Below are 24,818 nucleotides of genomic sequence, written 5' to 3'. Positions count from 1 at the left end.
GATGGGGGTCCCGGCGGTTGCGACTCCGTGAACGTGATGTCGTCCTCCCAGGCAGCTTAGTCATCCCTAGGCGGCGCTGTTGGGGCGAAAGGTGGACAGGTGGGAAAGGCGCCTGTAGGGGGCATCGGTGTGTGTTCGGGCCTAGACAGGGGCGGCGGGAGTACTGACCCTCCAGTTAGGTGCTGTGGGGAGGGTGGGGGTGGGGGCAATGGTGCGAATGCGTGTGGGCTCCGGTGGGCACCAGGTCCCGAAGGGAGACCGTGTCTTGGCGGCCGTCAGGGAATGCTACGTAGGCGTACTGGGGGTTGGCGCGCAGCAGGTGGACCCTCTCGACCAACGGGTCCGACTTGTGCGCCCTCACATGTTTCCGAAGCAGGATGGGTCCAGGTGTCGCTAGCCAGGTTGGGAGCGAGGTCCCGGAGGAGGACTTCCTGGGGGAAACAAGGAGACATTCGTGAGGTGTCTGGTTCGTGGTTGCACAGAGCAGTGACCGGATGGCGTGGAGGGCCACCGGGGAGGACTTCCTGCCAGCGGGAGACTGGGAGATTCCTGGACCGTAGGGCCAGCAGGACGGTCTTCCAGACCGTTCCGTTCTCCCTCTCTACCTATCCGTTTCCCCGGGGGTTGTAACTTGTCGTCCTGCTCGAGGTGATGCCCTTGCTGGGCAGGAATTGACGCAGTTCGTCACTCATAAAGGATGTATGCGGGGAAAGCAAACAGTATAAAGATACCCTGGAGGGCCCTGATGACGGTGGTTGTGGTCATGTCTGGGCAGGGGATGGCGAATGGGAACCGGGAGTACGCGTCAGTCACGTTAAGGAAGTACGTGTTGCGGTCGGTGGAGGGGAGGGGGCCTTTGAAATCCATGCTGAGGCATTCAAAGGGACGGGAAGCCTTTATCAGGTGCACCCTCTCTGGCCGGTAGAAGTGCGGCTGGCACTCCGTGCAGATTTGACAGTCCCTGGTGACGGTCCTGACCTCCTCGATGGAGTAGGGCAGGTTGCGGGTCTTGATAAAATTAAAGAAACGAGTTACCCCCAGGTGGCAGAGGTCCTCGTGGAGGGATCGGAGGTGGTCCACTTGTGCGGTGGCACAAGTGCCGCGGGGCAGGGCATCGGGAGGCTCGTTCAGCTTCCCCGGGCAGTACAAGATCTCGTAATTGTAGTTGGAGAGTTCCATCCTCCACTGCAAGATCTTGTTGTTCTTAATCTTGCCCCGCTGCGCATTATCGAACATGAAGGCAACCGACCGTTGGTCCGTGAGGAGAGTGAATCTCCTGCCGGCCAGGTAATGCCTCCAGTGTCGCACAGCTTCTACTATGGCCTGGGCCTCCTTTTCGACCGAGGAGTGGCGAATTTCGGAAGCATGGAGAGTACCAGAGAAGAAAGCCACAGGCCTGCCCGCTAGGTTGAGGGTGGCCGCCAGAGCTACGTCGGACTCATCGCTCTCGACCTGGAAGGGGAGGGACTCGTCGATGGCGCGCATCGTAGCTTTTGCAATATCTGCTTTGATGCGGCTGAAGGCCTGGCGGGCCTCCGTCGACAGGGGGAAGGTTGTGGACTGGATCAGGGGTCGGGCTTTGTCTGCATAATTGGGGACCCACTGTGCATAATAACTGAAGAACCCGAGACTGCGCTTTAGGGCCTTGGGGCAGTGAGGGAGGGGGAATTCCATGAGGGGGCGCATGCGCTCAGGGCCGGGGCCTATGACTCCACTTCGCACTACGTAGCCTAGAATGGTTAGACGGTCAGTGCTAAACACGCATTTATCCTTATTGTATGTCAGATTAAGGATTTTTGCGGTCTGGAGAAATTTGCGGAGGTTGGTGTCGTGGTCCTGCTGGCCATGGCCGCAGATAGTGACGTTATCCAGATACGGGAACGTTGCGCGTAAGCCGTACCGGTCAACCATTCAGTCCATCTCTCATTGGAAGACCGAGACCCCGTTCATGACACCGAAGGGAACCCTTAAAAAGTGATAGAGCCGCCCGTCTGCTTCGAAGGCAGTGTACTGGCGGTCACCATTACGGAGGGGTAGCTGGTGGTAGGCAGACTTGAGATCCACCGTGGAGAAAACCTTGTATTGCGCGATCCTGTTCACCAGGTTGGCTATACGGGGGAGAGGGTACGCATCCAGCTGCGTAAATCTGTTGATGGTCTGGCTGTAGTCAATGACCATCCTATGTTCTCCCCGGTCTTTACCACCACTACTTGAGCTCTCCAGGGACTGTTGCTCACTTTGATGATCCATTCGCTCAGCAGCCTCTGGACCTCCAACCTGGTAAAGGTCCGGTCCTGGGCACTGTACCGTCTGCTCCTGGTGGCGACGGGTTTGCAATCCGGGGTGAGGTTTGCAAACAGGTACGGTGGGACGACCTTAAGGGTTGCGAGGCCGCAGACAGTAAGGGGGGGTATAGGGCCGCCGAATTTAAAAGTCAGGCTTTGCAGATGGCACTGGAAATCCAGCCCAAGGAGGGTGGCTGCGCAGAGGTGCGGCAGGACGTACAGGCGGAAATTGTGGAATTCCCTGCCTTGGACAGTGAGGTTCGCTCGGCAGAACCCCTTTATCTCCACCGCATGTGACCCGGAGGCCAGGGAGATCCTTTGATTTACGGGATGGGTGACAAGAGAACAGCGCCTTACCGCATCAGGGTGAACAAAGCTTTCCGTGCTCCCAGAGTTGATCAGGCACGACGTCTCGTGGCCGTTGATGGAGATCGTCGTTGTAGCTTTCGCCAGCGTCCGGGGCCGACACTGGTCCAGAGTCACCGAGGCCAGCTGCACTGCAGGAACTTACCAAAGTTCCTTAGACAGTACCTTCAAAACCCATGGACCCTACCATCGAGAAGGACAATGGCAGCAGATTCATGGCAACACCACCACCTGGAAGTTCCCCTCCAACTCACTCACCATCCTGACTTGGAAATATATCGCTGTTCCTTCACTGCGCTGGGTCAAAGTCCTGGAATTCACTCCCTAATAGTATGGTGGGTCTACCGACACAACATGGATTGCAGAAGTTCAAGAAGGCAGCTCACCACCTCTATCTTTTCAAAAAAAATTTAGAGGACCTAATTAATTTTTCCCCCCTCAATTAAGGGGCAATTTAGCACATCTAATCCATCTAACCTGCAAATCTTTGGATTGTGAGGGTGACACCCATGCAGACACGCGGTTTTTTTTCCCAATGAAGGGGCAATTCAGCTTGGCCAATTCACCAAGCCTTTTTGGGTTTGTGGGAGTGTGAGACCCACACAGACACTGGGAGAATGTGCAAACCCCACACAGACAGTGACCCGGGCCCTGGATCAAACGCGTGTCCTCAGCGCTGTGAGGCAGCAGTAATAACCACTGCACCACCGTGCTGCCAGCGAAGTCCAAATCCCATAAAACTAATTTTTTTAAATTTCATTCTCTCCCCATACTCTTCAAATCTCTATCCATTTCCTTCTTAAATATTTTCAGACTTGGCCTCCACAGCCTTCCATGGTAGAGAACTCCACAGGTGCATCACCCTCTGAGTGAATAAACGTCTCCTCATTTCTGTCCTAAGTGACCTACCCCATATCCTGAGACCGTGATGCCTTGTTCTAGACTCCCTCAGCCAGGAGGAACATCACCCCCTACATCCAGCCCTGTCAAAATGTTATACGTGTCAATGAGACCCCCTCTCTCCTGGGCAGCACGGTGGCACAGTGGGTTCGCCCTGCTGCCTCACGGCGCCGAGGTCCCAGGTTCGATCCCGGCTCTGGGTCACTGTCCGTGTGGAGTTTGCACATTCTCCCCGTGTTTGCGTGGATTTCGCCCCCACAACCCAAAGATGTGCAGGCTAGGTGGAATGGCCACACTAAATTGCCCCTTAATTGGAAAAAATAAATTGGGTACTCTAAATTTATAAATAAATAAATAAGTGAGACCCCCTCTTATAATGTAAAACCCGCTGACTAAACAAGTTTATTTTTTAAATAATTGAGATGGCATACTAGCTTTGAAGAATTATCATGGAATAGATGCACTGGTAATATGCAGTGGAGAAAGCAGACTGGCATACCCATCGGGCAGTAATAGAAAATACAAAACTTTCATTTCTAATCATAATTTTTCAAAACTTCTTTAGAAATGCGGGCATTATAGCCATCAAAATATTTGTCAACTGATAGAAAATACCAGTGTAAATTTTTATTAGATACACATTCGGAATTTAGAGATTAAGAAGCATTGATTTCAAAAATAAATCATTGGGTGCCATCCAGGTATAATAACACCAAAGGGGTCCAAACATACGTACCTTAAAGCTTGGATTTTTTAAAACAAATCCTCTGTACCAGCCTAAAGAAGAAAACAAAAAAGAGAAGTCAAACGGCATTAACAACAGTGCTAGAATGTACTTCAAAACAGGAGTTAACAGAAACGGGCATTACGGTGCACCCAGGGGCAGCACAGTGGTTAGCACTGCTGCCTCACAGCATCAGGGACCCGGCTTCAACTCAGGTGACTGCGTTGAGTTCGCACTGCCTCCCAGTGTCTGCATGGGTTTCCTCCAGTTTCCTCGCACAGTCCAAAGATATGCAGGTTAGGTGGATTGGCCATGCTAAATTGCCCCTTACTGGCCAAAAGGTTCGGAGGGGTTACTGGGATAGGGCGGGGGCCTAGGTAGGGTGCGCGTTCCGAGGGTTGGTGCAGACTTGATGAGCCGAATGGCCTCCTTCTGTACTGTAGGGATTCTATGATCAAGGAACCCATTAAAGTCATAACAGTCGTAGATTGCAAAGATCTTCTTTGCAAATTAATGGCTTAATTTTGTCAAAGTTTGTGCACAAATGCTTTCACAGGGGCAGGCAGATATGCGACAAAACAGGGAATTGAAAAGTTGCCTTCCAAGTTCGCCTGTTCCATAGCCAGCATCTTGAAAATGACATCTCACTGCCTGCCTCACCGAAATAGCCTTGAGTAGCATCAAAGTGCTGTATTCGCATTATAAAACTCAACTAAATGCACCCCAGAAAATTAGAGCAAGCCCGAAATGAGAGGCGGTCAGAAGTGAGGCAAGGAGCCTGAGGCCAGTTGAACGTCACATATATTCAATTCATTCTGGATTAACTGTCAGATATGTTGTTAATAGTATGGTATGCATTAACTATTGACAATAAACTTCTCAACTTCTCAGACGTTGATAATTAACTGAGTGTGGAGACTCATTCCTTCGTGATGAAATCATTGGGCACTTTAAACGGTAATATTATCTTTCACGTCTCTTACTTTTTCACTTACTTCAATCTTTCAGCATTCCTTGTTTATTTTTCTGTATTTGATTTGACATTGAATTCACAGTTCCTTCTCATTTACAATGTTAATATCTCAATCTTTTAATCTGATCATTCAGCAGATACAGAATTGCTTTCCCTACCTACGCAAGCACTAGGTACCTGGTGTCTCTCACTGCAAGGTTTATCGGCATCTTGTCATACAAAAGATTGTTGAGGTTAGAAGGGCAAGGACAAGTCTAGTTAATGGCAGAAGCAATTTGTTGCACTCAAACAAAAAAGTATACCCCGGTGTTTCAACTAACACTCCAGGTCTAGATGTCAACCTAAGACACTCTGACTTAAGAGTTTTCACTTGGTGTGCTCTTCAATCAGCGTAATTCATCCAAATTGCCCAAACCAGTGCAAAAGGTTGAGAAATTTCGAATGTAAATTAAGTCTAGCACAAGGGAGTTTCTGCAATCTTTTGTACAAGGTGGAAATATATCATACTATAAGCAATCTATGCCCACGCTTGCACTTTAATTATCCACCATTGTGAGTTTCCATTAATTTTGCCTATTTGCAGGCTTAAGAGAACGCTCGTAACACAAACATTTTTTGGTACAATGCATTAGTTGGCTCCACATAAATTTTAATTTAAGAAACCGACCAATTCCCTCCAATAAAACTAGTAAATGGTTCTGCCCAGTTTTCTAACAACAATTATAATTAATTAAAATCAGCTTGCTCATACAAGGTGGATGAGACACTTTGAGAATGTTTAATTTTTCTGATAAATCTAATTTTAGTTGTTGGAATGAAAATTCAGCAAGTTACCATTCTTAATTGCTCCTTGAATGGGGAAGCTGTTCCAGTGCAATGAAAAATTGAAGTATATTTATAGCGCACTTTTAACATACGAACGAACCCAAATTGCTTTATAGAATGGAACAATAATTCACACCAACCAAGCCAGATGAAGAGATTGTATGACAAAATTACATAACCTTAAACTTCACAGGGAATTTTAAAAGAGAAGATTGGTAAGGAAGCAAGATGAAGGGAGTTTGGTGCCTTGGCCGTTCAAGGCATGGCCATAAATGGCAGAATGATTGGATGCTCAAGGGGCCAGCGTCACAGGAGTACAGACGTGTCAAAGGATTGTGTGCTTGAGGAGATTAAAGACTGTGCTGATTCAGTCTAGATTTTACATTCCATGATATGCAAGTTCAAGATTCCTTTGGAAAACTAATGCACAATTTGCAGCAGATTGCTGACTGGAACCAAAGTGAAAATTCTTGGCCAACACCTTTGTATGACTTTTTTCATTAGTCGTACTGTCAAACGTGTGTATGTTCACACATTGGAGAAGGTAAGTTTTAATTTGTGTAATAACGTTTTCTAGTCATGGATGTTTCACTTCCTCTGTTATTTGGCTGTACTTACCATCACATTTTTCCAGTATCTGAACTGTGTCTCCCACTTCTAATGGTAAACCATGAGAAACTGTTCCTCGAAAACCAGATATCACTGAAAGAGGAAGAAATAAGAATGCTTAGTAGGAGCAATGGTTTTCCATAAACCCAAAGCACGTACACACCATATACAGCATGATTCAACAGGATACATTGAGAACAGGATGACCAACTCTCGGGGAATAAATTAAGGGGGACTTCGGCATCTGAACGGGTTGAGGGTTCTGGCGGACCTGTAAGTAAGTGTGAGGAGGGGTGAATGCTGCCAAGTCTGTTGGAACATAGGAGAGCAGACTGTGCATGTGAGAACTACACGTGCAAGAAATTTGATGATTCAGAACACAGGCGACCAACATTTCCGATGCGGACACCTAGCATAATGCAGGATGAGTGCCTCAAAAGGTGGGATGGTCCCAGTAAATCCAGAACAGTTAGTCGCCCTGATTTAGAAATACACACACTGATCAACATGATGCATGACAAACATTTTTCACATTTGCAGCTTCTTAAATCAATACAGCTGAATTGTACAACCAATGGGTATTAAAATGGAAAAGTTCATAAATATGGAATAGAAACAGAAATGCTGGTCAGGCAGCATCTGTGGAGAGAGAAACAGAGGTAGCACTTCAGGCAGACGAACTTTCATCATATCTTCTGAAACAGTCATTCTTTCTGTCTCCACAGAAGCTTGCTTATCCGTTAAGCATTTGCAGAATTTTCTGCTTTTATTTCGAATTTCCAGCATCCGCTGTATTCTACGATTCATAAATATGCATTTCAGCAAGCATGACTCGAACATGAAATTCAACTAATCATTAAAAGCAAGAACCATAAAGGGCATCTCCACTTTGCAGATTCATATCAGAGAAAGGAAACTTCGGTACAGAATAAACCTTGTGTACTATTTAGTTCATTTAGAAAATTAAGGAATGAGTGCCCAAGTGTTTGATAAGTGAATAAATTCCAATGTTCTGAACATGTAAAAATGATTACTATGGTGTGGAATATTTGACCTTCATATCAAAAGAGAGATTTTCAAGAGTCCAGTTTTGGATTCAACACCACATTTTATTTTATTTTTCATCGAATTTCGAAAATATAAACAACGTTAATTTTCCCTCCTTTCCTTCTGTGTTTTTTGATGATAATAATAATAATAGCTTATTGTCACAAGTAGGCTTCAATGAAGTTACTATGAAAAACGCCTAGTCCCCACATTCCGGCGCCTGTTCGGGGAGGCCGGTACGGGAATTCAACATTGCTGCTGGCCTTGTTCTGCATTACAAGCCAGCTGTTTAGCCCAGTGTGCCAAACCAGCCCCTTAATGTAGCAACCATTCGAGATTATTCAGATTCTCATGATTTTTCAACCCTGTTCATACTTGGAGTTTGGACTTGATAATAGTGGCAACTCAGATCAGGAAAAAACATTTGAGTATCGCACCTTTAAAGTAATAATACCTGATCTCTCCCGGTTACTATCACATGGCTGCTCATACGACCTTGCTGTGCACAAATTAGTTGCTGCAATTCCTACAGTAACTACACATTAAAATAAGTTAATTGGCCACAAAGCTGGCTGTAAAGTACTTTGGGACAGACTGAAGGTGCAGGGTGGCACGATAGCTCAGTGGTTAGCACTGCTGCCTCTCGGCATCGAGGAACAAGGTTCGATCTCGGCCCCGGGTCACTGTCTGTGCTGAGTTTGCATACATGCTCCCCGTGACTGCGTGGGTCTCATCCACACAACATAAAGATGATGTGAAGATGCCGACGTTGGACTGGGGTGAGCACAGTAAGAGGTCTTACAACACCAGGTTAAAGTTCAACAGGTTTGTTTCAAATCACTAGCTTTCGGAGCACTGCTCCTTTCAGAGCACTGCAATCACCTGAGGAAGGAGCAGCGCTCCGAAACCTAGTGATTTGAAACAAACCTGTTGGACTTTAACCTGGTGTTGTAAGACTTCTAACTGAACATAAAGATGTACAGGGTAGGTGAATTGGCCGCACTAAATCACCCTTTAATTGGAAAAACAAAATAACTGGGTACTCTAAATTTATAAATAAAGGTGAAAGGTGCAATGTCATTCTCAATTTTTCTTCTCAGCAATAGCCATTACAATAATTATCCGTGCAACATTGTCCACTTGTAGCAGAAAATTTAAGTTTTAAACAACACTGATGCCAAATCAAGTTCCATGAATTATGTGGTTAATGTTATCATAAATGCACAAATCTTCGTTCTCAATAACTACGCCACCACCCCAAAAGGTCACTGAAGACAGAAAATAAAGAGCACTTTGGTTATTAGGTCATCTCATTTATGTCCTCTTCTTGCACAGAAAGATGTACACCTTGGAAACCATCTCAATAACTAATGGGATCTCAAGTGTTTTGCAGTTCAACAACCTAAAAACACTGTTGAATTGGCAAAGGTGCAGTTAATGCTCAACATTCTTTCCTTGGGCCTGATTTACCCTAGCAATGTTTTGCTCCTCCAAGGAATTCATATTTTTTTGAGTCAAAAAAAATTCTCCTTTTGCACCAACTCATTTAAAAGCGTACATAATTAGGACCATGTTCCCTGCAACGAGGGCTAAGTTTTGTTACTTCCAACATGCTACACAAATTATTGCCACAACTGAGATTTATAAGATTCTGTTTTTAGACTGTGTCTTTAAGGTAAATGAAGATGGTCATGTGGCCTGTTCTGAAGTCAGCCTGTCAACAAGTCTGAGTGGTTTAATTGTTAGAGATTAAAGTGGGGGGGGGGGTCAAGATTGCTTAACGAGGAAAACGATGACAGCAGCCTGCATGCAAACAGTGCATAGAGTTGACGCAAGTTGTAAATTCCACTTTGAAATGTCCATTTGCTTCTCAGTTAAAAGAGTTAGGATAGTTAATTAGCATTTCTGCCTGGATACATGGCCCGTGTGATTCACATTTCCATGCAGATTGGCTTTCGGGGGGAGGGGGGGTGAATAAGGTCGAAGATATGATGTTAAACTGTCAGTTCATCTGCCAGGATCCGCGAGAGGAAGAGCAGCTATAGGCAGCAAGATGCAATGGTTCACAATGCAGAAATGAAGGCGAGAACTTGTACTTGCATTAAGATGGAATTCAGGAGGAGCTAAAACAAGATTGCACAATTCAACAAAATTTACACTTGATTAAGAATCTCCAGGGGAAAATAATTCACTGTGAAAGACACCTCTGAGATTTAAAGTTCTTAAGCTAAGAAAGAAAAATAACAGGAATAAACCTTCAGAAGCCATGAGCCACCTTGAACTGATTCAAGAATTGAATGCCTACTTAAAGTATTAAGTATATCTGTGAAGTGTTTTTTGTTTGTGCTGAACAAGGGGTAGGTTTTGATTTGTGGTTTCAAGTATATGTCACCCACGACAGTGCTTTTAATCTTTTGTTTTCGCAGAAGTCTTAAAACATGGACTCTTGTCTGATCCTTTCAACTATTAACTGGAAGTTAAAATTTATTTTTCAAAATAATTAGACTCAGTTATAGGCCTCAACAGAAATCATAAGAAGATGCGTAATGCAATCTAATGACATCAAAACTATGTTGTTTCCAGAATAGCACGGTGGCATAGTGGTTAGCACCGCTGCATCACAGCTCTAGGGTCCCAGGTTCAATTCCAGCTTCGGGAGACTGTCTGTGTGGAGTTTGCACTTTCTCCCGGTGTCTGCGTGGGTTTCCTCCGGCTGCTCCGGTTTCCTCCCAGTCCAAAGATGTACAGGTTAGATGGATTGGCCATGCTAAATTGCCCCTTAGTTTCCAAAAGTTTAGGTGGGGTTACTGAGTTTTAAAGGGGTAGGATGGAGGTGCAGGATGCTCTTTTCAAGGGCCAGTAAATTCTATGAAAACACAACGTACAATGTTGATATTTCTCAATCTTGAGATTAGTATTATTTTGAAGGGTCCCTGATCTTGGGTCATACTTTGGCACATTCGCCAAGCACTCAAGATTAAATGTGTTAAATGCATTGACAGACAGTAATGGAAATCAATCTTCTTGAAGTCACACAACATTTGTACTATTTTTAAGGATTAAAATTGTTTAACATATAAAACACCAAGTGATCTTTTTAAAATAGAAAAACAGCAAGAAAAATGGAACAGTTAGGCGAAATGGCCAGGACAGATGACTGACGAATTGGACATGAAAAACCATCTGAAGGTTGAATGGGAATACATAGGTGCAAGTGTTTCAGAGGGAGCATGCGTGCTGACGAGAGAAGAGTAAATGTAGTGAAAATACTGAAAGCTATGGGATGGGACATTTCCTGGAGTTTTCAGAAGTCTTTTGGATAGAGCGCTCCATTTGAGATTATACACCATCCATTCCAACTCAGATTTACTGACTATGACCCTGTAGATTCCATGGAGTTATTCATTAACAGAAAATCAAAATCAGCACAAACCCCAGTCGTTTCCTTCTTGCAGTAGTTTAAGGAATCCACAATCACATTTACAAACGCAATTTCAAATGTGTTAAAATATATGCACATAACAGGAAAAACATCGAAGAGTTCATCAAGAAGCAATATTTACATGAAGAGATTCAACACAAAACACCCACAGAATGCTTTCGGGTGATGGAGCTCAAGTTGAAAATGTTTATAGATGCCATAGTCACAAACATGTGCAAGCCTCCTTCATCATTAAGATGTTTTAATTCACTGAACAAAATATGCCCAAGGAGAAAACAATTAATGAAAATGAAAACTCTGGTCTTTGCAAGATTGATCCTCTATCCTAAAACCACACAAAACAATTTGAACTTTGCCATCAGCAAAATTCAGTCTATATTCACTCGATTAAAGATGGGATTGGGCAAGTTCAAGTGAAAAACAAGGTTAAGCACACAATGAAAGATTGAGCAGATATGGGTCTGTTCCTTATTTCTAAATGTTATGATTGAACATTGAATCACACCAATTCCTTGTTGTGTCTCATCTACATGTTGACCATAAAACTGAAATTATAGAATGCTGCTGCTACCACATTTGGCAAAATTCATCAATGCAGTTTTTCCTCCCACAAGTCCCGAAAGATGTGCTTATTAGGTGAATTGGACATTCTGAATTCTCCCGCTGTGTACCCGAACAGGCGCCAGACGGTGTGGCGACTAGGAGATTTTCACAGTAACTGGATTGCAGTGTTAATGCAAGCCTACTTGTGACTATAATAAAGATTATTATAGGAATTATCATTCTCTCGCTCCTTCCCCCCCCCAACCACACCACACCCACACACATAGACATGTACACACACAGACACAACTTTTACCCCCACAACCACTCACAATCACTAAAAGGGGCTGGTTTAGCACACTGGGCTAAATAACTGGCTTTTAAAGCAGACCAAGGCAGGCCAGCAGCACGGTTCAATTCCCGTACCAGCCTCCCCGAACAGGCACCGGAATGTGGCGACTAGGGGCTTTTCACAGTAACTTCATTGAAGCCGACTTGTGACAATAAGCGATTTTCATTTTCATTTCCGGGTTTCCTCCACTTTATTTGCTGGAATTGAGTCTTTGCTGGGGTTGTGTTTCACGTATACTCAGCACTGAGCTATACTTCAACCCAGTGCTGGACCAACTAAAGCAGCCACATAACATAGCTACTGGAGGTCACAACCTCCATTTTGCAGCAGGTAACTTAACTCCCAACTCCCTAAACCCACCATCCACGAGGTACAAGTCAGGTCAGGAGTGAAATGGAATAATCTCCACTTGATTGCCAGGTGCAGTTACAACACTTAAGAAGCTCAACATTATCCCGGATGCGACTTTTGCCACAATCTCAAGTGTTTAAGGTGATTGATTGCATCTGCGCATGACATTTCACAGCTGCCACCACCTTTCACACTGCTCAATGCACTACACCCCCATCACTCACTCAGCATCACTCCAACATGAAAGAATCAACCCCAACACGCTTATACACATCACCATGCAGACCTTCCAATTATGCAAGCCGCGCACACACTCCAAACCTATATCTGTTCAGCAATAGCAGCCATATCACTCAAACACACAGACGCATGTTCATTTGCCCTCTCTCTTGCATCTGGACCACATCAAGGACTGATGTCCACATTCTGGACTAGTGTGCCAGCATTCTCAGTTCACCGGAAGAGATGGCGCATAGATTCATCGGAACAATGCCTCACGACCTACACTCCCCTTATGCCGGTGTGCTTTCAGATTTTCAGGAATTGCTGCCTGGCCAGAGTCGGTGCAGCTGCATGAGAAAGGAACAGATTGAGCAGCAGATTGTTGAGGGAGAAGTGCCATCACTTTACCTGACACTCTCAGTCACCAGCCTAGATACTAACAGTGTGTGTAACTCGGGGGCTCGTATAGAGAGTCTGGATGGTTTGGAAATAGTGGCCTGCAGCCAGTACAGGGCGATAGAGGTCAGCCTGTGTGCAAACTCCCAGAGACAAACGCACACCAGGTTCTGCTGCAGGCATCTTAGATGAGAAATCAGAGCAGGTTATCGCAAAATATTGATAATGCACAAAGATTCTCGTTGAACTGGTAACCCTCGCAGATAGTCTGCAATCACTGGTCCTGAACATGAAGATCGACTTTGTCATGATACAGAGCATCATGCAGAAGTCACCTTTTCCACAATGGAAGTGGTGGCACCTCTTGACAGCACAGCCAGACCAATCCACAAAATATGGGACGGCTGCTGTCAGCTTCTACTGAAATGCAGGCCGAGGCCTCCAAGTGTCCAAGTATTACAGTCTAACCTGAGGTGGAGGCCATTAGACCCTGGCAAGCAGGTTCAGACTGCTGCCCTCTCAGCACTGACAGTTGCCATTTTACTGAAAATCTCAAGTGTTCAGCAGGCCTTGGATGTCCACATAGCAGCCCTTTCACATGTGCTCCAGGAGATTGTGGAGGTGCTGCACCCGGGGAAAGGAAATGGTGGGAGCACAATCCTGACAGCAGAATAACAGCATTCATGCTCCCACTACTTTCAGCTCATCAATGCCTTCGTCTCTCAGTCAGCCTGTCCAGATTGCGACCACTTAGTCCAAGGTATTGCAGTCCAACCAGGTTTTCAAGGTACAGAACTGCTCATGGGCATCCCCCAAAGTAATCTGCAGTGTCAAGGCCAAAAGCCTTCACTAGCCATGTGGCAGCAACTGGGGTAGCACTTCATGGAGCACGAGAAGAGTGAAGAGCATCCCCAAGACATGCACAAAGGTGATTTGTTTCTGTTATCATTGACGTTAATATTTTTGTTGCTGTCCTCTGTAGAATGATGTTGGCCATGGTAATTTGTGACAGGGTGTCTGAACGTGATGTATTAAGGAATGGTGGGTTCATTCCCATTGGTGGGAAGCTCATTTCAACTAAAGTAAGGCCCAACAAAGTGTTGTTCTGTTCCAAATCAGCCGGTGGATGTGACCCCCTCCCTTCCTCCTTCCAAGGTGGCCCTTGGTCTGAGGTGGTAATGGTGGGGCCCTCATTATTGCAACATTGTGATGTCACATCCAGGTTCAGGTCTGGAGTGTGGTGGAGGCAGGTTCAATCAAGGCATTCACGAGAGCATTAGAAGATTACAGGAATAGGAAGTGTGCAGGAATACGGGGAAAAGGCAGGGGAACACGTTAAGTCACAATACTTGTTTGGAGAGTCACTGCAGTCACAATGGGCCAATCCGACACCTGCATCATAACAATTCTGTGATCCTCGTGGGGTGGACTGCAGAGATCTTTCCGAGGGAATGCTGGCTTTCTCCATGGCTTCCCTTGAGGGCCCTCTGACCTTATGCAACTGAGATGGTGACATGGCGGATCCAATGCAGGGGATGGTGGAGGTCATGCAGACTTTAAGGGAGTTTGGGGAGTTTTCGGGCTATAAGCTCAATGTAGGGAAGAGTGAGCTCTTTGTATTACAGGCGGGGGACCAAGAAAGAGGGATAGGGGACCTACCGCTGAGGAGGGCGGAGGGGAGCTTTCGGTATCTGGGGATCCAGATAGCCAGGAGTTGGGGGGCCCTACATAAACTGAATCTGACGAGGTTGGTGGAGCAAATGGAGGAGGATTTCAAAAGATGGGACATGTTACTGCTCTCGCTGGCGGGTAGAGTGCAGTCGGTCAAAATGGTGGTCCTTCCGAGGTTTTTGTTCGTGTTTCAGTGCCTTCCCATCGTGATCACCAAGGGCTTTTTCAAGAGAGTAGGCAGGAGTATTATGGGGTTTGTGTGGGCGAATAAGACCCCAAGGGTAAGGAGAGGGTTCCTGGAACGCAGTAGGGACCGAGGAGGGTTGGCGCTGCCAAACCTGGGGAGCTACTACTGGGCAGCAAATGTGTTGATGATCCGCAAGTGGGTTATGGAGGGAGAGCGGGTGGCATGGAAGAGGATGGAGTTGGCGTCCTGCAAAGGAACGAGCCTGGGGGCATTGGTAACGGCACTGCTGCCGCTCACGCCGACAAAGTATACCACAAGCCCGGTGGTGGCGGTAACGCTAAGGATCTGGGGCCAGTGGAGACGGCACAGGGGTGCAATGGGAGCATCGGTGTGGTCCCCGATCAGGGGCAACCATCGGTTTGTCCCGGGGAAGATGGACGGGGGGTTCCAGAGCTGGCATCAGGCGGGGATCAGAAGAATGGGGGACCTGTTCATTAACGGAACGTTTGCGAGTCTAGGGGCACTGGAGGAGAAGTTTGAGTTACCCCCGGGAAATGCCTTTAGATATATGCAGGTGAGGGCTTTTGTGAGGAGAAAGGTGAGGGAATTCCCGTTGCTCCCGGCACAAGAAATTCAAGACAGGGTGATCTCTGGTGCATGGGTCGGGGAGGGCAAGGTGTCGGCAATACACCAGGAGATGAAAGAAGAGGGGGAAGCGCTGGTAGAATAGTTGAAGGGTAAATGGGAGGAGGTGCTGGGGGAGGAGATAGAGGAAGGTCTGTGGGCTGATGCCCTGGGGAGGGTTAATTCCGCCTCCTCGTGTGCCAGGCTCAGCCTAATAAAATTTAAGGTGGTTCACAGAGCTCACTTGACGGGGGCGAGGTTGAGCAGGTTCTTTGGGGTAGAGGACAGATGTGGAAGGTGCTCAGGGAGCCCGGCGAACCATGTCCACATGTTTTGGTCATGCCCGGCACTGGAGGAGTTCTGGAGAGGAGTGGCGGGAGCAATATCTCAGGTGGTGAAAGTCCGGGTCAAGCCAAACTGAGGGCTAGCAATATTTGGAGTAGTGGACGAACCGGGAGTGCAGGAGGCGAAAGAGGCCGGTATTCTGGCCTTTGCGTCCCTAGTAGCCCGGCGAAGGATCTTGCTAATGTGGAAGGAGGCGAAGCCCCCCAGCGTGGAGGCCTGGATAAACGATATGGCTGGGTTCATAAAGTTGGAGGATCAAGTTCGCCTTGAGAGGGTCTGCGCAGGGGTTCTACAGGAGGTGGCAACCGTTCCTAGACTATCTCGCGGAGCGTTAGAGGAAGGTCGGTCAGCAGCAGCAGCAACCGGGGGGGGGGGGGGGGGGGTGTGGATGAGCAAGAGATAACCTGAAGAGTCGGGGAAACTGGCACGTACGGGAGAGAGCCAGTGTACAAACTATGTAAATATACTATTTTGCCATGTATATATCTTGCTCCGCGCGATTTCTCGTTTGTTTGTTGTTACGGGGGGCGGGGGGGGTTATTGTTTGTAAGGAAGAAAAATTGTGTTAAAAACTTTAATAAATATATATATATTTTTTTTAATGCAACTGAGATGGTGGAAGGTAATCATAAGCCATGTGTGTGGTGGGTAGCCTGCGTTACTGAGCAACCATCCTACATTTCACCCTGCCGCCCCAAAGCAGGACAGAGGGCATTCACCAAGCTGAATTTCTTGATGTGGTCGCACACTAACTGAATACAGGGCAGTAACAGGGCAGTATCGATCCCTGTTGATGTGCAGATGGCCCTTGTGTGTGCAGTCGGTAGAGCCCTGCAGCATGAGGAGGCCCATTGTTCTGATGATCCCATGTCTCCTTTCATCCTTGATGTGGAGATGCCGGCGTTGAACTGGGGTGAGCACAGTACGAAGTCTTACAACACCAGGTTAAAGTCCAACAGGTTTGTTTCGATGTCACTAGCTTTTGGAGCGCTGCTCCTTCCTCACCTGAGAAAGGAGCAGCGCTCCGAAAGCTAGTGACATCGAAACAAACCTGTTGGACTTTAACCTGGTGTTGTAAGACTTCGTACTGTGCTCCTTTCATTCTGGTATTCCTTCCTCAAATGAAAAAAATGGAGGTCCCCTCTCCTTCTGTGCACAGCTCGCTGTGAGATGCTGCGCGTGTTGCCAACCCCCACATGGAATTAAATTCAAGGGCAATGGTGACCTTCACACGGAGGAGGGCTGTCCGTATCCTGGTTTCAGGTTCCAAGCCCTTGTGAAGGTGGCACAACTCTGTCATGACCTACTTTGAGAAGCACAGGTTCCCGAGACATTGCTCTTGCCTCAGTGCAATATAGGATTGTTGCTCTCAGAAAAGCCTTTGTGGGTAGGGCTCTAAACTTCCTTACCCTTTCTGCCTCCTTTTTTGCTCGTGTCCCAATGAGGTAACACCACAATTACTGCCTCTATACAAATGCAAGACAATGTTATTTACTTCCTTCCTGTGGTCAGCGAAAACCTATAATTTGGTCCTGCAGTTCACTGGTGTTTCACCACAAACTTTACCTGAGCACAAGCAAGATTGAAACTTGCCGGGTGCCCTTTAAATAGCCCCCGACATGGCCCACCTTGTTTTATACTCTTCGCTTTTGCAGACGTGCCTGCACACGAGTTGACCAATTTAGGTTTCCTCGCTCTGCATCACAATCTCACTTTTTCAGCACCTTCCTGTACACCGTGAACTGGAGTGGTGCACACAGGTGCCGCCCCCCCCCCCCCCCCCCCCCCGCCCGCTAACTTCACATAGGCAGGAGTCAACAGCATTTCTCATGCAAGAAAACCTCACATATAGCTCCATACTGTCACTAGAAGCAGCACTGTGCAAATGAATTTAGTGCCCGACACATACACAGATGTTTTTTTCTGTAAAGCATAAGCAACTCTGCTTCACAACGCATGGTTATTTGCAGTAGTCCATTTCTATAAAATTCAAAATATAATTCACGCATCAATTATTCAATGTCCTAAGCGAGTGAAAATAGTCCCATGCACGTCAAAAAAACATTGAACCAACTACTTCTTCAAACTCAAAAGAACTGTATCAACAATTCAAATAGACAGAAGACAAAGAGAATAAAAGGCATACATGGCAAGAAGAGATTTAGAGAAGATAAACAGTGTTAGGTGCACTCTAGAAAAGGGTTGGCAAGGAGCAGAGGGAGTGAGGGAGTGAGGTGTAAAAATTGAAATCATTGGTAATATTTTGGAATATATAATATTACCATCACCATCACCCTCCTCACCTTAAAATACTTTGTGTAGCCCCAAACTCAGAAGCAACACTTGGTACATCTTCCAACTCATTCCCACAGTTCTTTGTAAAGTCAAGTTAAACGGTGGAAGTAAAATAATTTCTTAACAGCAAGAAATGTAATCAAAGACAGACGTTGGTAATAAAAGCATTAAAAATTACCCAAGGGTTTGAAAAACCAAACAATTTCTTTGACAATTGGCAAGTATGAATTTTAATCAGCATGAAGAAACAATTTGGATAATTTTCACATCATGGTACGTGTCCTTGATATGTATGTCCCTGTCAGGCAGGAAAGAGGTGGTCGAGTGAGGGAACCATGGTTGACAAGAGAGGTTGAATGTCTTGTTAAGAGGAAGAAAGAGACTTATGTAAGGCTGAGGAAACAAGGTTCAGACAGGGCGCTGGAGGGATACAAGATAGCCAGGAGGGAACTGAAGAAAGGGATTAGGAGAGTTAAGAGAGGGCATGAACAATCTTTGGCGGGTAGGATCAAGGAAAACCCCAAGGCCTTTTACACATATGTGAGAAATATGAGAATGACTAGAGCGAGGGTAGGTCCGATCAAGGACAGTAGCGGGAGATTGTGTATTGAGTCTGAAGAGATAGGAGAGGTCTTGAACGAGTACTTTTCTTCTGTATTTACAAATGAGAGGGGTGATATTGTTGGAGAGGACAGTGTGAAACAGACTGGTAAGATCGAGGAAATACTTGTTAGGAAGGAAGATGTGTTGGGCATTTTGAAAAACTTGAGGATAGACAAGTCCCCCGGGCCTGAGGGGATTATATCCAAGGATTCTATGGGAAGCAAGAGATGAAATTGCAGAGCCGTTGGCAATGATCTTTTCGTCCTCACTGTCAACAGGGGTGGTAGCAAGGGATTGGAGAGTGGCGAATGTCGTGCCCCTGTTCAAAAAAGGGAATAGGGATAACCCTGGGAATTACAGGCCAGTTAGTCTTACTTCGGTGGTAGGCAAAGTAATGGAAAGGGTACTAAAGGATAGAATTTCTGAGCATCTGGAAAGACACTGCTTGATTAGGGATAGTCAGCACGGATCTGTGAGGGGTAGGTCTTGCCTTACAAGTCTTATTGAATTCTTTGAGGAGGTGACCAAGCATGTGGATGAAGGTAAAGCAGTGTACATGGATTTTAGTAAGGCATTTGATAAGGTTCCTCATGGTAGGCTTCTGCAGAAAGTAAGGAGGCATGGGATAGTGGGAAATTTGGCCAGTTGGATAACGAACTGGCTAACCGATAGAAGTCAGAGAGTGGTGGTGGATGGCAAATATTCAGCCTGGATCCCAGTTACCAGTGGCGTACCGCAGGGATCAGTTCTGGGTCCTCTGCTGTTTGTGATTTTCATTAATGACTTGGATGAGGGAGTTGAAGAGTGGGTCAGTAAATTTGCAGACGATACGAAGATTGGTGGAGTTGTGGATAGTGAGGAGGCCTGTTGTCGGCTGCAAAGATACATAGATAGGATGCAGAGCTGGGCTGAGAAGTGGCAGATGGAGTTTAACCCTGAAAAGTGTGAGGTTGTCCATTTTGGAAGGACAAATATGAATGCGGAATACAGGGTTAACGGTAGAGTTCTTGGCAATGTGGAGGAGCAGAGAGATCTTGGGGTCTATGTTCATATATCTTTGAAAGTTGCCACTCAAGAGGATGGAGCTGTGAAGAAGGCCTGTGGTGTGCTCGCGTTCATTAACAGAGGGATTGAATTTAAGAGCCGTGAGATGATGATGCAGCTGTACAAAACTTTGTAAATCCGCATTTGGAGTACTGTGTACAGTTCTGGTCGCCTCATTTTAGGAAGGATGTGGAAGCTTTGGAAAAGGTGCAAAGGAGATTTACCAGGATGTCGCCTGGAATGGAGAGTAGGTCTTACGAGGAAAGGTTGAGGGTGCTAGGCCTTTTCTCATTAGAACGGAGAAGGATGAGGGGCGACTTGATAGAGGTTTATAAGATGATCCGGGGAATAGATAGACAGTCAGAGACTTTTTCCCCGGGTGGAACAAACCATTACAAGGGGACATAAATTTAAGGTGAAAGGCGGAAGATATAGGAGGGATATCAGAGGTAGGTTCTTTACCCAGACAGTAGTGGGGGCATGGAATGCACTGCCTGTGGAAGTAGTTGAGTCGGAAACATTAGGGACCTTGAAGCAGCTATTGGATAGGTACATGGATTACGGTAAAATTATATAGTGTAGATTTATTTGTTCTTAAGGGCAGCACGGTAGCATCGTGGATAGCGCAATTGCTTCACAGCTCCAGGGTCCCAGGTTCGATTCCGGCTTGGATCGCTGTCTGTGCGAAGTCTGCACGGCCTCCCAGTGTGTGCGTGGGTTTCCTCCGGGTGCTCCGGTTTCCTCCCACAGTCCAAAGATGTGCAGGTTAGGTGGATTGGCCATGATAAATTGCCCTTAGTGTCCAAAATTGCCCTTGGTGTTGGGTGGAGGTGTTGAGTTTGGGTAGGGTGCTCTTTCCAAGAGCCGGTGCAGACTCAAAGGGCCGAATGGCCTCCTTCTGCACTGTAAATTAATCTATGATTAATCTGGGACAAAGGTTCGGCACAACATCGTGGACCGAAGGGCCTGTTCTGTGCTGTATTTTCTATGTTCTATGTTCTTAACAGATTCAGAGAAGTATTCTCCACTATTAATATTGGGACTAGAACATCTTTCTTCACAACATCAAAACACAAATTGAACACACAAGGTCACTGCATCTCCGCATAACTGTCTGGTACCTTACAGAAGGTTCACCCATGCTGTCACCAACCAACTGGCATCTTGAATCAACAGAGCGTACACGTTACTGTGCACCACGTATGATCAGTTGCCTTATTCCTTCCCATACAAACCTTCTATTTCCTAATTCGCTTTGTTGAACAATGGCTGGACTGTTACAAAAAATCTCCACAATAAAGAGATGCAGCTTTAGGATGACATGAAACGCACATACATGCCAGAAGAGTGATACAATATTGGATACAAAATCTGTCACAAACCCTGGGCGGGACTCTCTGATCCTGAGGCTAAGTGTTGACGCCATTGTAAACGACGGCATCAACAGGCCCCTAGGATCAGCGATCCTGCGTCTCACAGGGGGCCAACACGGCACTGGAGCAACTCACGCAGCTCCACCTGTCAATATCAGCGTCAAACGGGTGCCACGGGTCTACGCATGCGTGCTGCAGCCGGCGCGAATTTGCGCATGCACATTATGACGAGCACAAACGCGCGCGAGTTGCCATCTCCGCGCCGGCCCGGATGCAACATGGCAGACAGCTTCAGGGGCCCAACGCGGAGTAAAATAGGCCCCCACCAGGAGAAGCCAGCCCTCCGATCGGTCGGTCCCGATCGCGGGCCAGGCCACGGTGGAGGCCCCCCCCCTCCCCCACCAGGTTGCCCCACGCAGGATTAACGCCGAGGTCCCGCCGGGTAGGACATGTGAACGGCGGTGGCGGAACTCGGCGGCCATTCGGCCCAACACACGTGGGGAATCTACGCTGCCCCCCGACCGGCGCAGCGCCAACGTCAATGCCGCCGATTCTCCAGTCACAGGAGAATCGGTGGGATGGCGTCGGGAGAACCTTGGCCCGGGGTCGAAGAATCCCGCCCCATGTATTAGGCGTTTTTGTCCAACGGTAAATACATGTACACAAATCTTGTGTCTTAGATTTTGCAAGAATAACTAACAAGATTCATCTCAATTTGATCCTTTTATCTGCAAGTTGTTTTCAGAATAACAAAGTCAGATCATTCTTTCACCTTCTCTCAGTCCGACAAATTCTGGAATTGCTTTTGTTATTTCCCCATAATCTTTCGGTTACTACACTTCAGAATGTGTTGGGTTACTGGATGGTGTATCTTATACCTAGTCTAATATTTTATGGAAACATGGGCTCCAGAAACTTGAAATCATAGCCCATACATGCAAGTGTTGCTTTTTCACTTCATTGATTGGAATTTCATGCAACGGAGGCCATTTCCATGTACTTTGTTTCCCTATTCTGTGTTGTACAGTTCGGTATTTTTCTCAATGTTTTGACACTGATGCGGAGATTTATTTTGCTCAGGTTTGGAAAACTGGATAAATGCCATTTACATTGTGGAATAAAGGTGGAGCTGAGAGAGATGAAGTGACACCACAACAACTAATGTGCCTAAGTTGATGCAGCATATTGATGCTCAGTGTACAACGGCAGCCTGCTGGGACTGAATTTGGCATACCAATCGCTGCATTGCAGAGTGATAGGAAATGGATTTGTATATCCAGCTCCTCAAATAGATACCTCTGATAGCCATTCAGTGTGTGCTAATGCTTGCACCAATATAGCATCCGGTGTGATGCGTCCCATACTGTGTACGCATGCTGCAAACTTTGTTCAGCAGCTACAAGGGCACAAAACACAAAAAGGACAAGAGCTTACCAGCTCAATTTCACGCTCGACATTTTTTAAACATCTAGAAGTTCTCCGAAATTATATGCTTACAAATGGACAGAAATAAAAGATCCATTTATTAATAAATTAATAATCATTAGCTTGCTGTTCATGTTCGCTTCAACAAAACAAAATCATGCCTGCAGAAATAAGCTTCACTCAGTTTCATTCACAATTTTCCCGATCAAGTAAAAGGAGGAAGGAATTTGGCTGAGTCTCTCCAGCAGTAGATTTGTTTTTAAAAACTCATTTACAGGATGTGGACGTCGCTGGTTAGGCCAGCATTTATTGCCCTTCAAAAGGTGATGGTGAGCTGCCTTCTTGAACCGCTGCAGTCCTTGAGGTGCAGGTACACCCACTGTGCTGTTAGGGAGGGAGTTCCAGGATTTTGTCTCAGTGACAGCGAAGGAACGGCGATATATTTACAAGTCAGGGTAGTGAGTGACTTGGAAAGGAATCTCCAAGTGGCGGAGTTCCCAGGTCTCTGCTGCTCGTCCTTCTAGATGGTAGTGGCCGAGGGTTTGGAAGGTACTGTCGAAGGAACCTTGGTGAGTTACTGCAGTGCATCTTGTAGATGGTACACACGGCTACCATTGTTCGTCAGTGCTGGAAGGTTTAAATGCTTGTGGAAGGAGGAGTAATCAAGCGGGCTGCTTTGTCCTGGGTAGTGTTGAGCTTCTTGAGTGTAGTTGGAGCTGCACGCACCCAGGTAGTGGAGAGTATTCTATTTTACTCGTGATTTGTGCCTTGATGGTGGACGGGCTTTGGGGGTCAGGAGGTGAGTTACTTGCAGTAGCATTCCTAGCCTTTGACCTGTCCTGGTAGCCACAGTATTAATGTGGCTAGTCCAGTTCAGTTTCTGGTCAAAGGTAACCCCTAGGATGTTGAAGCACTCACTTATCAGTGGGCATTCCAGGAATCAATTCCTTACAAGAACAATTAAGGTTTTTATATTAATCCTGCAGAATATTTTGACCTAATTTAATATTTCAAAATTTGATCCATGAGCAAGGTTAGTAACCTTTTCTTACTTTCCCCAATTTGTTAACATTCATACAAAACAACATTTCTAAAGAAAGGAACAGTGGCTCTGTTGCAATAAAAAGGCAAGCGCACTCTTGGTCAGAGATCTGCAAATCTGAAAGCAACTTAAAAGTGTGAGCAAACCTCACCTGTCCTACGGGCTTACCAGCCCAATTTCTTGCCTGACATGCTGACAAACTGAAAAGCCACGCACCGTGCAATCTCGGATATTACTGACGATTTGCATGGTCCTTAATTTTAAGAGGTTTATGTTCATCAGTTCCTTGCAACAATTATTCTGCCACGCAGTGATCCGGACTTTCATGGAGGCAGGAAATTAACAGGAGCGGCCCATTGCACAAAAGGACTCCTCCCTGTTGAGGGACATCAGGGCAGCACTGATAAGGATTTTAGAAAAATCTGTAAGGAAGTGTACCATCCTCGAGCTCAATTCATGAAGCAAAACTCACCAACATGCATTAAAATGTAATTTAAAACAAGAAAGGCTTATAACTATAAAGTGGTGGGTGCCCATGAAAAGTTATAACAGTTGAATGCAAAATTGTAAACTCCCCCATTCATAGTTGATGCTTAAAACTTAGTTTGTAGCTTCCTCCAATGCCACAACAAGCTAACCTAGAGATTACAGAAAAAAATAGGAAACTTCAAATTCAATCCTCACTTGTTAATAAGTCTTGCAGGTGCCCAATGGTTTATTTCAGCGTGCTGGGCTGGGGACAGAGTGTGGGCACCATGTGAAATTTTACTGGTATTAGCAATGATGGCCCCAAGACCAGCCTATCAACATTTAGTCAAGGATCACTTGGATAAGGCACCGAAAGTCATTCAGTTATTATTCAACCATCTATTACCAACGAGTTAATATACTTTCATACGCTTATTTTCCTGTAAATAATCTATTAGGACAGAAAATATGAAAAAGGAGGAGAATAAAAAATATTTTTTTAAAAAAAATAATCTATTAGGATCTGTAATACTTGGAACTTGCCAATAGCAAACAACAAAAAAGCAAAAACAGCAGCAGAATTGATGAGAGTGAGAGACTGGGGCGGAAGTTACAAGGACTGTTGAATTATTACAATTAAACACAATATCATTAGCAGTTTGACAATAATAATCAGAGGTTACATTGGCTGGTCAGAAACTGAAGA

The 24,818-nt window shown here is 45.9% G+C and overlaps 1 protein-coding gene across 6 annotated transcripts in view; it reads right to left on the bottom strand.

Annotated features, from left to right (window-relative positions):
- Positions 1-24,818, bottom strand: part of LOC140396552 (dedicator of cytokinesis protein 4-like) — a 458,932-nt gene that overhangs the window by 324,842 nt on the left and 109,272 nt on the right. For all 6 annotated transcript variants that reach the window (XM_072485296.1, XM_072485300.1, XM_072485297.1 and 3 more), the window contains exons 2-3: positions 6,692-6,775; positions 4,288-4,328 (exon numbers count right to left, since the gene is read on the bottom strand). In XM_072485296.1, coding sequence (XP_072341397.1) covers positions 4,288-4,328; positions 6,692-6,775 — 125 coding nt within the window. The remainder of the gene's footprint in view (positions 1-4,287; positions 4,329-6,691; positions 6,776-24,818) is intronic.

This window comes from Scyliorhinus torazame, chromosome 19 (genome assembly GCF_047496885.1).
Source record: "Scyliorhinus torazame isolate Kashiwa2021f chromosome 19, sScyTor2.1, whole genome shotgun sequence".
In the NCBI taxonomy this organism is placed as follows: Eukaryota; Metazoa; Chordata; class Chondrichthyes; order Carcharhiniformes; family Scyliorhinidae; genus Scyliorhinus; species Scyliorhinus torazame.
The sequence above is the reverse complement of the archived record's forward strand: the minus strand, read 5'-3'. Positions and strand labels throughout refer to the sequence as shown.